At 42.9% G+C, this 18,267-nt stretch overlaps 1 protein-coding gene across 1 annotated transcript in view; it reads right to left on the bottom strand.

Moving 5' to 3' along the window:
• SMOC2 (SPARC related modular calcium binding 2) overlaps positions 1–17,475 on the bottom strand; it is a 166,327-nt gene extending 148,852 nt beyond the window's left edge. The window contains exon 1 of the mRNA XM_009891477.1: positions 17,401–17,475. Coding sequence (XP_009889779.1) covers positions 17,401–17,475 — 75 coding nt within the window. The remainder of the gene's footprint in view (positions 1–17,400) is intronic.
• Between the last annotated feature and the right edge of the window lie 792 nt (positions 17,476–18,267).

The following is an 18,267-nucleotide window of genomic DNA, read 5'->3' as shown; positions in this document are numbered from 1 at the left end:
GGGGAGAGGGCACTGCTTGCCCGGGGGCAGAGGAACCCGGAGAGATGCGGGGCGGCACTGGGGAGTGCAGTAAATGCCAGGTGAAACCTCCCTGCCGACAGTTTAGCGCTTTCCTCGCTTCTCCTTCTGCAAGCCAAATAGAGGCATTTTATTATTTCCTTATTGTGAGGCGCCTGAGGATCTCCTCCCCCCCTTGCTGCCTGAGAGAAACCCTTTTACTGCAATTTTTGTCAATGGAGGAGTCCCCCGCTCCTGCCCTGAGACCCGCGGCTCCCGGCCAGCCTCCAGAGATCCCCAGGGTTCAGTGGTGCTACCGGGGAGTCTGAAGCTATCAGCTTTATTGTTAGGGTGTGTGCATTTGCGAGAGAGGACCCAGGCGCAGAAGGGCTTTAGGCAGGCTGCAAAGCAGCACGCTCCCAGCACACCAGTGACAATTTCCCCAGGCGTCAAGATCTGACCTCGCAGGCTTGTCACACACCCTGGCAGTCACACGCTGTCTCAGCCAGGGCTCAGGATGGAGCGCGCTCTCCGGAGCAGTAGTTGCATGCACGGTGATCCAAGGCAGAGAGAAGCAGATACTAATTACACACAGACTCGGGTGCTGCTTTATTTGAGACACCTACTGCTGACTTTTCCAGATCCTACGATGTTCAAGGCATGCAGCCAACTAACTACTCACAGCTTCTCTGTGCCTCAACTGAGCACCCAGACTGCCCCCTTTTTAAAAAGTTAGGTTTTAAACAACTCAATTATCGACACAAAGTATGCGAATGCATGTGTGTGTGCATGGCCTAATATCTCCTGAGCTTTTTAAGTGGGAAAAAGAAAAATAAGTTATCATATGGCGTTGCCTAGGTCAGAGCGCGTTTGGGACCCTTCGCTGCACTGCACAGACCTCCATCAGTCTGAAACTAGCAGTGTCTCACACAGTGAGAGCAGATTGCCATTTGCTGCAGTAGGCAGCACAGGACATTTTGCCAGCATGAGCTTCACAGCCCTTTCCTCTCAGCTGGGAGGTGGTGAAACTTGGCAATGTTGATGTCTCTGTTTTGTGACTGTGACTCCACCCCCTTTCCTACCTCAAAATTATTCTCCACCTGTACCTTGTCCCCTTTTTCCCCTCATCAAACCTCTCATTCCCATTGCCTTGTCAATGCAGTCAGTCTCACCACTCCAGAATTCATCTTCTCAGTCCTCTTCCTTCGCCGCCAGTCCATCCCGGTCTGTCCCCCAGTTTGGGTCTGGGCCCCTTTCATCACCAAGCAGCCCTACAGCCCCATGCCCGCTTTCCGTTCTGCCACGCTCTTTGTAGCTTGCTAAGCCCACAGCCCCTTCGTCTTCAGCTCAGTGTCCTCTTGTGCACTGCCATCATGCAGCTGGGAAAAGGGGATTTGCGGCAGACAGTCTCAGTTTACCTGTCAGGACCTACTGAACAGCACAGCAGTTTGGATTTGACATTGCAGGAAAAAATCCATGCTCAGACCAGATGAGAAACTTATCTAATAAAAACAAGCTGCAGGTTTTTGAGGGTTTGTAACATAGTCAAATTTGAGTGGATTTCCACAGAGATGGCAATAGCCAAAAGGCCAAAACTCTGCAAAAAGGGAAGTCTGGAGTCCAGAAACTGGTGGCATTATGGTTTTAAAATAAAGATGCCTTGCCCAAATATACACTATTATTTTGTCTACTGTCATTTCCCCAGCTTTTTTTCTTGAAAAAAGCCTTGACTATGCTGCTTAAAATTTCTTTTTCCCTTTCTTTACCCCCCATCCCAGAAGATAATTCAGCCTAAAATAAATATTTTTAAAGGAAAATGTGAGACCAAGTGATAAAAAACTGGCAAGGCTTAAGCAACTGAAAATAGTGTTTTATAATGTAAAAGACAGAGATTTTAACAGGCAGAGCTTCCAGCCACCACTGTGGTGGTAAGAAACCTACCTGCCTCCAAGAACTTCTGGTCCACTTAGATACGGAGTATAAAAAGGGAAAGAAATATTGTTCCTTGTTATAGCTGGGGAAGGACTATGAGTCACCTCAGTATTCCTTATAGGTGTTGATCTCCCATTTAAAAAGGGGACAGATTTCCAGAAGGACTCATGGGTCCATTCACAACAATACATTGTGAGTGTCCCCTCTGCATAGGTGCCACTGAAGGAAAATTTTGGTTTGCATTAGTTGCTGCAGTTTGTCAGTGGTGGGTTTATCCTGAGAGCTGCCCTCAGCCCCTATGACCAGACATGGTTTGGGTCATGTGTTGGAGTCAGTTTTGACCTAGCTGCCACCTTACACCAGGACCACGTCCTGTCTGGATCTGTGCTGTGTTAAGAATTGTACCGAAGCTTCCTGAGATCCTACAGTTCTGCTCTCATAATGAGACCCACATTTTCTCTTCTTCCCCCAAGTCTTTCTAGAACTGTTGTAGAGAGCAACTCGTGTTGCTTAGATGAGTGAGCCTCATGGAGCAATCCTGTATAGTCTAACAGCAGTGGACCCAAATATACAGGAGATACTCGGGAGAATTTACTAGAGCATGAAAGTTTTCTTTTCACACTTTTAATTAGGTCAGAAAAAGAAAAAGGGCATTATCTCTCTGCTATAGAATTGTGCAGGCTGCTTTAAAATCCTGTGGACGGTTGACCATCATGCATTAAATTCAACAGGATTGTTCCAATAAGGATCTTGGAAATTCTAACTGTGAGAAAGGAAGAATTATCTGGCTCTTAACTATCAAGGCTACAGAAAGTAAATCCTCTTAAGTTTCAATGCGATACTGTAACGACAGGGATGGACTGCTAGATCCAAGCCAGGTTACTTGGCTAGGGTATGTAAGTGTTCAGGAGCCTGCTTCTTGTAGCAGGATCAGGTGTTGCTTGGCAGAGGATAATGCAATTCTTAGAAAGAGATTCTTTTTCTCCTACGGATTCCTGGCACCCTCTTTTAAAGAATTGCCCTGTGCTCTTACCTGCTCTTCAAGTTTGGTGTTTCTCAAGCAGCAAATGCTTTCTGCATCCTTGTTAGAGGTAAATGAAATGCTCGATTAATTTTTGAAGTTTGAAAAAATAATGGGAAATAATATTAAATGTCAAGCAAGCTGTTCCTGTAACACCTAGAGAATATACAGGCACTTACAGGCACGGAGACAAGTACAGAACTGTTATTTCTATGCTGTGTGGCCAGGGCCTACCTTCCTCACCGAGATTTCTACGTTACTGAGCAACATCAAGTCCTGGTCAGTGACAGAGACTGATTGGGCCTGTAGCAAATAATAACAAAATAGAAGTAATTAATATTTTTACTTGTAAAGCATTAGCACTTAGCTTCTTATAAACAAAGGAAGTAAATCAAAACTAACTGACGTCAGTGGCAAGTCTCCCATGGCTTTAACAGGAATATGAATGAAAAGCTCACAAACAGGGATCTGAGAGTCCAGCCTTACTGTGCTTGTGGTATCACTAAACTGTATTCACAGGGTTTTGTACTTGATATGGGTGATATCCCATATATATATCATATGTTTAGTTTAAAGGAATAATGAAACTCTATGCTGTCTTAATTCTTTGTGTTTGCTGTGAGTAGTAGGGAAGATGGAGTCCAAGAGCTAAGTAGGAGGTTGTGAGACTTCTTAATAATAATATTAAAAAAAAGACTCATTTATGTAATTATTTTTTTTTAAGTAGAAAATGGTCTTTGTAAACATCTTTAACGCACAGTTTGTTTTAACACAGCTATGAGGAAGCAACTGATGACTGAGCTGTGCTCTGTGCCACATGAAACGTGGGGTGGAACTTTTGAAAGTGTTTATGGGAACCACAGGCCGAGATCCTGGTTTTTGAAAGCTACACAGGTGAGCCAAACCCTCATCTCAAAACACCAAGGCACACACGTCATTTGATCATGAAAAATAAAGTTATCACACTGGCCTTTTAGAAAGGGGATGCAATGTAGAGGTAAAGTCAAAATTGTGGGGGAACATGCCCGTGGGTGGCTGGTTGTCCTTGGGAAACAGAAATAGCTTTGAAAAGCATCATCCTTGAGTTAGACTTTCCAGTTTCAGCATGTTGCATTTTTCATGATCAGAGCTTACTGTGAGTTTTATCACACTTTAGTGAGCAGTCAGTATGAGGAAGAGAACTTAATCCTTCAGGGCAACAAGAACAACAAAAAAACCCACCCTGCTCTGCGTCTTGTGGGGTGAGAGCAGAGCAGCTCTGGTACCTGTCCCGTCTGTCAGAGACATGCTTCTGCCACGCTCTCCCCACCCCACACCAGCACACTCTTCAGACTTCTCAGAAGGAGGTTGCTTGTTGCAACGCAGAGAGGCATCGCTGCTGACTCACCTTACGCTAAATCACCCTCCTGCATCACCATGGCTCTGTGGCCACAGGCACTTCTCTTTTGGCCAAGCGTAGAACTTGGGACGGTGTGGTTGGGAACGGGAACAAACCATGAAAAACCAGCCGGCTGCTGAGTTAAAGGAGCACCTGGGATGGCGAGAAGGATGTAAGTACCAACACAGGGAAGAAATAAAAAGATTTTTTTAAAAAATAGCCTTTTGGAAATGTTGCTGAAAAACTCGGTCTGCTGCCTGATCCTCTGGAAACAACCATGGGATTCTGCACGATTGTTGGAGCCTTGAAAACAAACCATAGTGTGGAGAATGTCAGCGGGAGGAGCTCTGTCTGGGGAGGGTTAAACTCATTCCCAATGCTTCTAACTAGACTTACACCAGGCGTGAAAATCATACAGGAAAACAGCTATTATGTGAAGTAAAATATGGGCTGTCAAATGCTTTTCTGAGTGCTAGTGGAGTAGCTGAAGTGACATAGGATGCAGGAGAAAATCAGAACACAAAATAACACCAGAAGGTGTAAGTCATAAAATGGCTTTGAAACCATTAGGCACACAAATAGAATGTGTTTATCTCACATTATTATTATTATTCCCTTTCCTTGACCAGAGTTATTTTGCTATCGCTACCTGTTTGCTGTATGGCTCATCATCTTCAAAAGGAATTTCTTTACACCAGCAAATAAAAGAAAGAGCAATCAGTTTGAATGTGAAGATGTAGGAATTCTTCTTATTGGGAAGATCCTGGGCAGCTGTCAGAGATGCGCTACTTCAGCATCCCATATGCACTGCTTCTCAGAAGAATAGGAAGAGATCTGTTGTGGAGTTAAATGGAAATGCTTTCACAGGAAAAGTGTGGTATTTTAGCAGTGGGTATTTCATGCAGTCCTAAATGTGGACTAAAAAGCTAGGTAAAGTGCATGAATATTTCTTATTTCCAGTCGCTAGCACTGACATTTGTGTTGTGTACCAGCTTGCTATTTCAGATTGGTAAACCCGTATTAACCCAAAAACCATTACGTTCTCACACCTCTTCCTCAGCCCTGCGTGAAGCGAGCTCCGTGGTCCCAAGCCAGCCTCCTGTGGACACGAGGTGTTTGCAAAGCCTTCACCACACCGAGCAATCTCAGCCCGGATGCCAAAGCCTAAGTGGGCCCAGTGCCAGAGCCACGTCGTCACCACCGACAGAGATCAGCCCAGGACAGGATGGAGGCGAAGCCTGGGAGTGTGCAGGGCAGCCACCCTCGTCCCTTCCCACACCGTTCCTGACTCGCACGTAAACAGAGGGCTTCGGTCTCCAGGGCTGTTCCTGTGGCATCTTGCACAGAGATTAATGCCTTTTAAGAAATTAGGAAGGAGAAATCAAACGGGCGCAGGCTAGTTGTTCCTCACCCCTTCTCCCCTTCCTTCCTTAAGGGGCACAGAGGGAAGAAAAGTGTATGTTTTCCTTTCTGCCCTCAATGACTGTCCAAAGGAAGCCAGAACAAATCTTCTGTGCTAGATGGGAAAACATAACTCATGACTACAAGCAACAGCCTCATCTGCAGGGGTGAAATACTGGAAGTGTGAGCAAGAGGGTGGGGAGGAACCGGCAACTGGAGCAGAGCAGGAACGGCTGCCCAACAAGCCTTACAGGGGGTGCAGGTCTATAGCAGATGCCCTCAGCCGGTTTTCAAGTGCTCCTGAGGGTAGGCAGAGGAGCAGGCACTTCTGGTGGGAAAGTGGCATTATCAGCATGCTGTGGTCTGTGCAAAAATTGCTATTCATGACCAAATTCTGCTTTACAATGGGTAGCAGTGGCTTTTAGTCCATTGAGAGTCATTTTTTCTTACCAAGCTCCCTTCAGGAAGAGGAAAAAATTGACAAATAATGCAAGAAGCTCAATTAAACCTTCAAGAAAAAACATACCACAGTTTGGGGAAAATGCCCATTTCTCTTCGTGTTTATGATTTTCATTAGCGGGTTTTGCCCAGCGGATAAGTACAGTTACATTCTCATAGACACGGTGGCAGCAGTAAAAGAACAGGTGATCACAGCAGTGGCTGTGACCACTTTTCGGCTTTTAATTGGTTCTTTCCTTTTGGATTTACTCAGTATTTCAGAGGCTGTGATTTTCATGGACTTCCCATTGCCTTACCTAAAGCCATGGGTTGCACCACGTGCCACCGTTTTTTTTTACTTTTGCTGACTACTAAACTAATTAACAAGCATACATTTTGGAGAACATGTTGATAAGTGCCAAGGTTTCTTCAAAACCCTTAAAAAATCCTGTAGTGTAATGTCAAGAACTCATTTGGGCATGTGTTGCTTTACCACTTTAGAGAAAAGACAATATTATTTTTTTGTTTTAAAGTGAGGCAAAAAGCAGCAAGTTTTATGGGTTTTGGCAGGCTGGTCTTTGTTTCCCCTTAGGCTGAGTTCGTGGTGAGCTGCTGGCTCTGCATGTCTCTGAGGCACACGGAGGTAAAGTGTAAAAAGGGTGGCAAAGAGGCAAATTTATAGCAAGAACAAAGTGGAAAGACATCACGAACAATTGAATAAGGGCCTGTCTGCTTAGACAAACAACCTGCCAAGGCTTTTTCAGTGTAGGGCTGATGTTAGACAAAAAGTTCGTTTCTCAGAGCTGAAGAAAACCTTTCGTTCTCGTTGTGGTTTTAAATCTCTGACAGGCTCCATAAACATTAATCCATAAGGTGTTTAAAATTTTGTGCCTCAGCAAAGATTTGTGCAGGTTCTGTGGTTTGTATTTATTTCTGTGGAGTGACTATGGCATGAGAAGAAAGATTCAAGCTTTTGAAGTGTAAACACTGGCCCACTTGAGAGACAGAGATATGAATTACACTAAATATTTAGTAAATGATTGGTTTCCACAGGGAGAACAAAGTATTTTGCATTGGAAGAGATACAGAAAAAAAGTAGGAAAAGAAAATCCAGTAGTTTTATAACTATTTTTCTAAGAAAGAATGTGAAACACTATCTGTAACTGGCACCTTGTAACCCTTAGGTCATTTGGCCTTTCCTGAGCTCACAGTAAGAGCCGATCAGAAAATCTTCAGTGAGATACGATTTTGCATGTGCTTGTGTTCGGAAACGGCAACTTGTAAAAAGCTATGCTCTTCACAGAGGCACATCAGTTGCAACAAAATCCTCATTGGGAAGGATTTCTTGGGCCCCAACAAGTGCTCCTGCGAAAAATCAGCCAAAGCCCTGCCTCTGGGGCTGACCAAACGGCTAGTGCTTGAGCCATCCAGCGGTACAGGAGACCCCTCTTCGAGCTCCTGTGTTGCCTGACTGATGCACAGCCCTCCCACCTTCCATCCTAGCCACCAGTTTATCCAAGCATTCTGGAGCAGCTCTGACAGACGAGCACAGAGGAATGGAGTGGCCTTTTGGCAGCCAGCAGAGCAGGGCTGGGGAGATATTTCGCTGGAAGACTCAGATTTGATGCAGCTGATTTGGGCAGAGCAGGGGTGCTCACCTTTTTCTCCTGCATGTCAGGTGAGCATCCCAAGCAGCTGCCTAATGTGGACTCCCTGCTTGGTTTCTCAGGAGAAGCTTTTACTGTCTCAGAAAAATAAAAAAATGTGTTGCAGCTCTATTGGCAAAAACTGCTTGGGTTGCCAGGATGTGTAATTTCATCCTTGGAAGCGGTGCACTGACGGGAGTTGCACCACCCCTCAGGGGTTTATTGATATAAAAATTCCAGCATAGCTGTACTTGTGAGCTCTTCCTAGGGTACACTATGGCTGTGAAAAAAAAGAGTATTTGAGAACATTTGGCATTAAAAGATTATTATTTTTTTTTAACACATTTTTACAGCAACATAGAATAAACAGTAAAAATAAGTTAGGGTAACAAATTCAGTGCCTAAGCAAATATTACAGGGTGCTTTGTTAGACTGGGGCTGACACTGGAGTTAGGGAAGAAAAACAAACAACAGTGTTACTTTCTTTGAGATTTGTCTGTGGCCAGCCCCATTAGCTGCAACTAGAATCTAAATGTCATCTCAAAAAAACCCCAAACCATGTGCTGTCCTTAATTCCTGTAAATCATACTGACTTCAGTTGCATTCCTCTGGTGTAACCGAGAGCAGAATTTGGCCAAAAAGTATTAGTACTGCTCTTTTGCCCACAGGTTTTACATATTTCATGTAGCGATGTCTAACTAAATATCAGATAGCTGATCATCTGCCACCTTGGCAGGCAGCATCGATCACCAAGGCCAAATTTGATGTGGTTGATATCAGTACTACAGATGAGAGGGAAAATGTGCAGAGATAATGCGAAGAGAGCAAGAGAGCACAGGTCTGGCTTGCCAGGTGTCATTACAACAGGTCTGAACTATGCAGATGTCCCCTGGCAGCATGGGCAGCTTGCCTTCAGCAGAGTGCTGGAGAAACCAGGTTTGCCCCATGGTTCGGTACATCAGTGCCTGATCCACAACACTGAGATGGCTCCAGAGAGCAAACTCGTGCTCACAGTCGGGGCAGTGCCCGGGAATATCAGCTGTCCTTGAGCCATCGTTTGTGCCCCAGCCATTACGAAACTTTTCCTGTTTCCCTCCTACGCAGCTCTGAGCTATTGCTGTTTCTCGACTGTGCCTTTCTCTGGTTGGGAGGCAGGACTTGGCTTTTCTCTCCGAGATGCCTCAACTGCTGCAGGTGCCATTACAAATATTTTATTAGTTCATTTTCAGAAACCCGGAGAGCGAAGGAATCTGAGGTAGAACTGAACACCGCTTTGCAAATGCTCTGGAAGGTATGTCCAACTTGGCACCGAGCTTAGTCATCCCAGTTGGCAGGAGAGCAGAAAGTCCTTTTCTCTCTCAAAGATGAAATCTGTATGTCTGCCAACTCCCTGTAATTACAAGCCCCAAAGAGTGTCTACTCCAGTGTAACTAGAGATCTATGGGCTTTGGCATTTCATGTATCAATTACCACTTAGTGCTACATCACCAGGCCAAGATGGGAATTTCCTTTGTGGGGAGACCTCTTTTATTAATAAAAGACGAATCACGTTTGTTCTCCAACATGAAGCTCAGCTGGCTCATTTATTTTCTGTCCCCCAATACAGAACTCCAGTCGAACGCTCCCAGGGAGTATCCCTTCTCTCTTGCCTGTCTCTTTGCCCACGTTTAATTCTGCGTCAGTATACGCAGTCCTTTTTTCTCTGTGCAGCTAATTCCTGTTCCAAAACAATAAAGACCCTTTCTGAACAGCCTCTTAAGGTGAACCAACGTTCAGGTTCCTGGGCTTTGCCATGCCTGCCCATGACTACCAGCACCCCAAAGTCACACCTGACCATATTTTCACAACCATAGCATGTGGCAGTGAGATTTCAGGGGGCTCCTGACCAGCTGGAGACAGCAGTTAGGAGGCATATCACTGGCTGCAGGCTGAACCTGAATCCATATAAACGTTTCAAAACCTGCCCAGAAGCTGTTAATCCCTCAGAGGGCTAGCCAGTGCTGAATGCTGTCCTGTCTGCACCATACAGCAGGTGGCAACAAAACCAGCTTTAAATTGGAGTGTCGGTGACATTGATGTACAAGTTGTGTCTGAAAATTGATTCACCAGGTGTTCACTGGAGAATTCGGACTTTGATGGGCCCTTATGGAAGAGTCCTCAGAGGCTGAGAGGCTCATATAATGCAGATAATTACTGACCTTCATGCATTCACCTTTCTCAATTCCTGCCACTATCAGGTATGGATCCACTGCTAGAAGACAAGTCTTTTCCTGCCTGTGACTGAAACGTTATTACAGGAGATTAAGAGAGAGGAAGATTATGAAGAACATTTTGCCAGGAGCCTTCTAGTCCCCAGGAGGAATCAGTGAATCTTGGGGAGGGGTTCAGCCTCACTAGGGGCTTACATGATAGTACCGGAGCAGTGACTGCTGAAGACACTGGGAATATGTTTAATTTTTCACTTAATGTGTGGAAACACTGTGGAATAAAGAATTTCTGGAAGGTGAGGGAGAAAGCAATAGAGCAGCGGTTACAAAACCATCTGGCTGCCCAAAACCCGGTGTACACAGGGGCATTTGCTCAGCTCTTGTTCCTTAACTTTTCTGTCAAGATGAAGCTAAAGGAGAGCAAAGTTAAAAAAAACAAAACAAACAAAAAAAAACCCCAAACAATATAAGAGGAGAGCTGAGAGTGAGCAAAGGTTCTTTCCCCAAATATCGCCAATGATAAGATGCTGAATCTGTTCAGAGAGCAGCAGACTCTGCCTCTGGCCTCAATGCTGCAACTGAAACACCCCGTGTCTGGTAAGCTGTGAGCTTCAGCCACAGCTTTCCCTCCTGCCAGTACGTGCACCACGGGTCTCACCTCTTTAGTGTCTTTGGTGTCAGGTGATGCAGCCGATCTCCCACCACAGCTTTTCTCTGCCTCCACTTGAGCCTCTGTCCAGTACCTGGGTAGTGACATTCACAGGGCATTCAAGGCCACAGTCTCCCCAAACCCCTAGCGCTCTGTCAGCTTGCGCTGGAGTTAGCCAGCAGGGATCAGAGAGATTGAAAGGGCTGAGAAAAACAGTGATATTATATAAATCTTGTTTCCTTATGAACAACTTCAAAAAATTGTATTCAAATAAGCCAAAAGTATGGAGAAACTGCCTTCATGTGTTTGCCACTTGCCAGTTAGGAACCTCTATGTGCAGTGATTTATAGTTTATTGCTAACCGCACTCTCATTGAAACTTGAAATTATTTCACACCAGAAGGTTTTTGCAGATTTTGAAAACATTTGGTTTTGGTCTGATGGGACTTCTGAACCTTTTGGGGGGTTGTTGGTTGTTTTTCGTTCCTTTGGTTTAGAATTGTGAGCTCTATCCCTTCCTTTAACCTCCCTTACCACTTGTTGTCATTATTTACAAAAATATGAATATCATTTTCCATGCTTAAAAATAATTTTTCTTTTTATGAACCCTCACCAGAACAGATTTCTCTGGCCTTTGAGGAGTCAGCCTAGGTGAGTTTGGGGTCTCTGCCCTGGAGCCTGAAGTTCACAGCTAATTTTGAACAGTTGAAAATTAGAAGGAAAGCGCATCAAAATTTTCAGTCAGTTTGGTTTTTGAAGCAATCACAGATCAGCTCAAAAAACCTAGTAAGGCAATTCTTTTACTTCTTTTGACTACTCAAAGAAGGCAAACTTTTACTTACCCTGTTAACTCATAGCTTCAGTGTTTATCCATGAGATTACCTACATGGATTTGTCCCCAAAAAGAGAGCCTTCGGAAAGTTTATGTTAACATCCAAGAATATAGCAGGAAATAGAGTTGTAGGCATTTATATAATTCTATTTGGATTGTGCATTGCAAGTCAAGGTAGTTTATGCCTTGATGGGGTTTTGTTAGGATATGGCTATATGTGAAAATGGTAACATTTGGCTTAATGCAATTATCCTTTGACTGTTAAGCCCCTGGTCCCAAAACTCCTGAGCCAAAACAATGCCACAAGATAATCATGTTTACTATGAAAACAGGGATATTTTTTAAAGATTGAAGACAAACACTGAATACAACATGAAAGAAGCTTTATTTCAGGAAAGGTTAATCAACACTAATTTCCTCACTGGGATAAGTATTGCCTTGTTACTACTTTAACATAGAAAACCATTTCATTTTTTACAGTATTTGTAGCCTAGTCAGTCACTCATTATAATCCATGACACAGCTTCTGCTGGTAAGAGCTGGCAAAAATAACAATTATTCTTAGAAGTATGAACATATATTTTCTATAAAATGTATCTCAACTTTAGTGATAAAACTAACAAGCATGACTATTTTGAAATGACTTTATTTTTTTGTTTCAAACCAAGAATCCCCCAGGAAATTTCAGTGGAGTTGAAAAATTCCCAGCAAAATGTTTGATTTGGTCAAAAAGCCTCTTCAAGATTAGATTAAAGTATTTCAAGCAGTTCTACTGTAGACTCGAAATTGTGTCTTTAATCCAATAAAAACTCCATTTAATGAAAGCCATCTGCAAGTCATATCATTGTTACTCCTCACCCCATTCTTATTGCTGCTTGAAGCATCTTTGTATTGGCAGTTTCTATCAGTGGCCACCGGTTTCCAGCAGAAGCCTGGTAGTTAAAACATCAGTCCAGCAATTAGGACTTTCTGCTTCTTGCTGCCTCTCGCGTTGGCTCGTGCTGCATAGTCGTGGTCACTATGCAGCTCATTTTGCCCATCTGATAAGCGGATACCGTATCTGCCTGCCAGGTGTGTTGTAGGGACACAGCGCTTAATGTTTGCAAAGAGCTGCTGGGGTACTTGAATAGAAATTCTGCGGAAGGGCAAAGTTTCATAATAGAGCTGCAGCAGAGGCTCATATAACCATACTTGATGCTTCTCCACCCTAAAAAGTTTTACTCGGGCTGCAGTGAAATGAAATGCTGACTAAACTAATTTAAGAAATCCCAAAGCCTTTGTTCCCACCCCTGTGCTATGTCTCACAGCCTGCTTGCTTGTGCTAGTATCTGTTGACGGGACCGCACTGTACTTATCAGTACATTGACCTGATTGAGAAATGATGTTGGTGAGGGGAGACTTATTTTTAACTAGATAAGTTTCCTGATCTGCTTTCAGCATCTTCCAGAAAAATTCAGAGTGGAACAACTGACAGGGCTGTGAATTGCAGTACACAGGCAGGGACAAGCAGATGGGATAGGCAGGAGTTCTTAAACTGATGTCACCAGCAAACCACTCCGCTAAACTGCACCTCAGAGAGGCCCCATGCTTGGTGCTTCAGAGTAGTACCTCCCTACAGACTAAAAAAATGGCACATTGCAAAATATGCATGAAAGATGGAAGAAAGGAATCATAGTGATCCCCTCTGCGGAGCTGGGGACCCAGAGGCACTGAAAGCAAGTGACTCACCAAAAGTGGATCGGACAGCAGTAAGAGAGCCAATTTGAGTGCAGGAGTTCTGCTTCTCGATTAGAGAGCCCATTCTTCTTCCCATCCTGTAGTACGTATTTTAGATTCCTTTCCAATGATTTTAACTCTTTCCACATCTAAAACATAGCTTGGCTCAATTCTGATTGAAATTTCCCGTAATCAAGGTGCTGCAGGTGCCCTAGAGAAGACTGGGGAGCAAGCTGTAATTTTAGAGAAATCAAGGAGTTGTGTATGGCATAGAAGTATGAAACTAAAGCAGGGCAGTTCACTTGGAAAATAATTTCTTTTTGTGTGCACTTGAAGTCCCACAAAGAAAAGAAGGAGTCTTTGAAATAATTATCTCCATATATGTTGCTATTATTACAAAATGCTTACATTAAAAACAAACTGTGAGAAAAGTCTAGAGGAGATTCCTGGTGAGAATGTTGTTATTGTGTTGGTCTTGTGAAGGGAGCTTCAGATGTGTCCCTGAGGGTCTCTCTGGAAGAGTGAGGATCTAGGCTGCATGCCTGTTTGTCACAGTACTTTTTAACGATACTCTTCCAAACACTTAGAAAAAGTTTTTCATGTTGCTGGAGATCTGAAGGAATGGATCTTATCTTTCCATGTCCTGTGTTTCAAATTTTTTGAATGTTATTTTTGAATATATATTTTTAAAATTTTCTTTAAGTTCAGCTAGGTGTCCACATTTCTGAAGAGGTGACTCTAGGGTCACTTTCACGTGTTTCAGTGGTTATGCATAGTTGTCTACCTCTCAGCAGCATTTTCCGAGAGATTTTGAAACAGAGAAGGGCTTGTATGGCAGCAGCATAAGGTAATTCTCTTTTTCCTTATCCCATCCCCCAAGTGAAAAAAAAAAAAAAACCAAACCCACAACCAAAAACAAAACAAAACAAAACAAACAGAAAAAAACAAAAAAAACTCCAAAAAAAACCCAAAAGACAACTGCCAAATTCTTCATCATCACTACAATATGCTGTTGACCAGGAGGTGTATTCTTCTTGGGAAGGGGAGCGCTTTCCCCTGACATCAAAATGACAGCTCTAATTACCCCATGCATTTGTGATTTGCTTTGGAAACTTATTTTGACACATGCAGAGCCAGAAATTGGAATAGCTTAAGGGAGAAAGGAAACCTGTCAAGATGAGAGTGGCAGAGCAAGAACAAAAGACTGTGAGTTTCCTCTTTGCCACCACAGATCTCTGGGTTGCCATCTTTTTTCATAGCAAACTAGGAAAGGAAAATTCCTGAAAGTGAAGCTCTGTCTTATCAAGAGTGATAACATCTGACAAACTGTACAGACCTTCCCCTCTCCCTTCCCTTCTCTTTTGCAAAGGTTGGGGCTAGGCCAACGACAGAGTAGCAGGTCATTGACCTATTAGCCTCTGCGATCATTTTACCCCAGGGCCTGAATGATGTCTGCAGACAGGTCCATTGGGAAAGAGAGGCAATAAGGTCACCACCTCCCCATTTCCTTTTCACTGCTATCTCTGCAGCAGCAGCTTCTCCAGGCTTGACTTCTCCATGAGTAATTGCTGTGTTGAAAGTTAAGCATGTGCTTAAGTGCTTTGCTGGAGTGGGGCCAGCATGTGCAGCACCTGGCAAGGTCTAGTCCTGGGCAAAGGAGGGGCTGGCTCAGAGAAGCTGCCCATATCTCCCCATGAAGCTGCTGAGAGAGCGGGCTTGAAAACCACCATTTACCTTGGGCTTCTCCCTGCCAGCCCAGCCCAGGGAGCTGTATGCTGCCCATGCAAAATCTGCAGAAATCCAAACTCTTTCAAAATATAACATGATAGCTGATTTTCTCTCTCATTTAATAAAGAAAGGAGACATTTGTCATGATCTGCATCTGTCTGGTTGTGTCTCACCACTCCTCCTGCCCCATCTCCTCTGAATACATTGACCAATTTGATAGAGGAATAGCAATCTCTGAGAAAAAATAGATCTCCAAATTTCATTAAAGTAGGTGGCCAGGAATAGATGCTAAGACAGACAAAGAGCCAAGGGATCCTCCAACTGCTGAATTATCAGAATAATCTTCAAAGATATGACATGTTATTTGGGAGCCAAGGCAGTATTAGCCTTAGTGCTTCCAGAACAACTTCTAGGTCTTGTAAGCCTTTAATCAGAGCGCATCATATATTGATCTGACCCTTAGAGCTGGGACTTTTGGGAAAGAAAACTAAGAAAAAGGTACCTGCTCAGTTCCCCAAGGCTCCAAATAAAGCTGAAAGGTACCACTGATATTAATAAGAAAAGCAATACAAAGGGGGAAAAAAGTGTATAAATCTCCCTGTTTGACCAGCCCTCAGCAATATTGTGCAAACCAGGGTAATTCTTTGCATTATGCTAATTGAACAGCTTTTCTGAGTTTGAATAAGAATTATATACATATTTTGTGTTAAGGAAACAAACCAGCTAAAAGATTCCTTTAAGAACTTATTTAAAAAATTGAACGTACTTTAATTCATTCATTCAAGTGTTCTTCTAGGAGGCTGAAAAACACCAAAAAGAGTAACAGAAACATTCAAGTTACTTCTACTGTAAAGCAGACATGAAAATAGCTTCACTGGTCTTTTAATTATGGAATTTACTATGCAATACAAACTTCTTGATGTTCCTGAAAAAAAAAAAAAAGGAGTATTTAAAACCTCTTTGAACAGCTCAAATGCAACTCAAAGTCTGAATTACTACAAATCGACAGTCAAGTACTTATATTATTCTCATATTGTCTCTTGTTAGACAGAAGATACGCAGGATGGTTTTGCCCACCTTAAAACTTAGGCTTTCCATAGAAGTACGGTAACCATTAATAGTGCAAATGGCAAACAAAGTGTCTCCGAGAAGCTGTGGCAATCTCCAGAGACAGAGTGGTGAGATTTGATGCCTCTGCTGACTCACATGGAGCAGTACGTTACAGCCACCCTTCCTGTTACAGCCACCAGCAGCATCACCATGTTTAGATACGTCTCTGTGAAAGGCCAAGTGCAAGGCTTTGAAGGCCCTGGAAGACCTAAGGTGCTACTGCAGGCACCAAGTGCAGTCCAAGAGCCAGTACTGTGCTTCAGCAACATCTGTGTAACATGATCAGTACCAAACAACGGGGATTCATTCAACCACTTGATCTGCGGAGCAAAAGGTTTCCACTTTCTAAGGTCTGCTGAGCACAAAGCATGCTTGAAGTAAACTGTAACCTGTAGCTGTTGATTTTACCTTTAATTGTGGATGTACTGAAATGAGCAGCTACTTCTCTTTCTCTTGATAGGGAGGCAGAAATGGAAGCAAACATAATAGTGTTTTCTTTTAATGTTACTTTTAAATTCCCTGACTATACTGATAAGCCAGGTTCAGACTCTGGTTTCATGGCTAGGAGCCAAGGGAGAGAGAGGTCTAAGGTAGACACAGACTTGATCCAAAATTCACTGAAGTCAATGGCAGCACTTTCACTGACAATGGTGAGTTTTAGATCAGGTTACATATCTTAATATGAAGATTCACTTGACGATGAAAAATGAAAATTCATGGGAAGTTAGTAAGCACAAAAGGAGAAGGCAAAATTAAATGACATTATCATTACCTCATGAAGTATTAACAAGAACTTGTATTTTTTAAAGAAATGCTTTTTTTTTTCTAATTTTTCCCTCTGCATTGTGCCGCTCTGCAGAGCACACATGGCACGCTGCTGTGATTATGTGTCTTAAGCCTCTGGTACCACTCACTGACTGATAAAGAGGTCAGAGGGGGAGTCTGGGTGATGATAGTGGAGAGAAATGTTCCAGAAGAAGTCTTACAAAGGGCTGTGAACTGTGGAAATTCACTCTCTCACTGTCACCAGCTATTAGCAGGGCCATTAATAACACAACGTCCAATGTATAGGTGCATTAGCTGTTGTCAAGGTCTAGTAACGGATCTTCTACAGGAAGGAGTGGCGGGTGTCTTGATACTAAAGGATAGCAATAGCCCTGTGCTAGCTTCCCTCTTCCCTTCACTCTGACTTGCAGAGGGAAAAGAGATAGATCACACACACTTTTCTGAAGGAATCATTCCTGAGAGGTTTTTTAACTCTTTTATGCAACGGCCTTCCATGTTGTTTGTGGCAAGTGCCGTACCCAGTGATTTTAACACTCCTGCTTTCAATGGTAACGATCTACCTGTCCTCCACTTGGGAACTGGTAAATGTTCGCCATGGGGTTACTTTGGTTTGAAACTATGTCGTCTGATACCATTTCGGTTCCCATTTGGGTGATTTGCATCCCTGAAGAAATTGTATGATTTGCACTTGCATACACAGTGGGCACTTCTCAACATGATGGTGATATTTCAGCCTAAGACTTGCAAATGAGCCAATTTCAAGCTTCACAGCAGAACACTCACTTTGGAAATTTTAAAGCTTAAGTTGTGTGAACTGGCAACACTACAAGAGTCTTATATGTTGACTTGGATAGAAAATTGCTATCAAATTCAAGTGGACCTTTAAAATATATTTTTCTTCATTATTTATTTTGCTTCATAATTCAATGTCTATCCTGTTCACAGATAATAGTCCATTCTCTAACCAAAGCAGGTATTTTTTATTTTCATTATAATTCTTTCTTTTGATGGCTTTTAAAAGGTTCTAATGAGAAGTATGTTTTCCTTATAAGAGAAAATTGTCATTTGGCCTCTAGAAAGAAAGAGAAATAAGCAAATTGGAATGAGGCAATGATAAAATGCAAATTTGTGGTTAAAATAGAGAGATGTTTGGCATATTTCTTTGTACATCTAGTGAACTCAGCAGAAAACTAATCAGTCTTTAAAATACCCATGGCATTCCTATTTCTGTCCTACAGATTCTAGTGCTGATAACCTGAGTTGAAATATGAAGCTCCTATGAAATCTGTGAGGATAAATTACATTTCTGTGAGCAACTAAAATGAGATTTTGTTCTTTGTGGGCATATACAAATTCATGAATCTATTTAAAATTCCAGAAGATCAGAACTGAAATAATCCAAGAATCTTTTATAACTGCAAGGAAAT

Source organism: Charadrius vociferus, unplaced genomic scaffold (assembly GCF_000708025.1).
Source record: "Charadrius vociferus isolate BGI_N301 unplaced genomic scaffold, ASM70802v2 scaffold68, whole genome shotgun sequence".
Classification (NCBI taxonomy): Eukaryota; Metazoa; Chordata; class Aves; order Charadriiformes; family Charadriidae; genus Charadrius; species Charadrius vociferus.
Note: the sequence above shows the minus strand (reverse complement) of the source record. Positions and strands in the feature narration are given on the sequence as shown.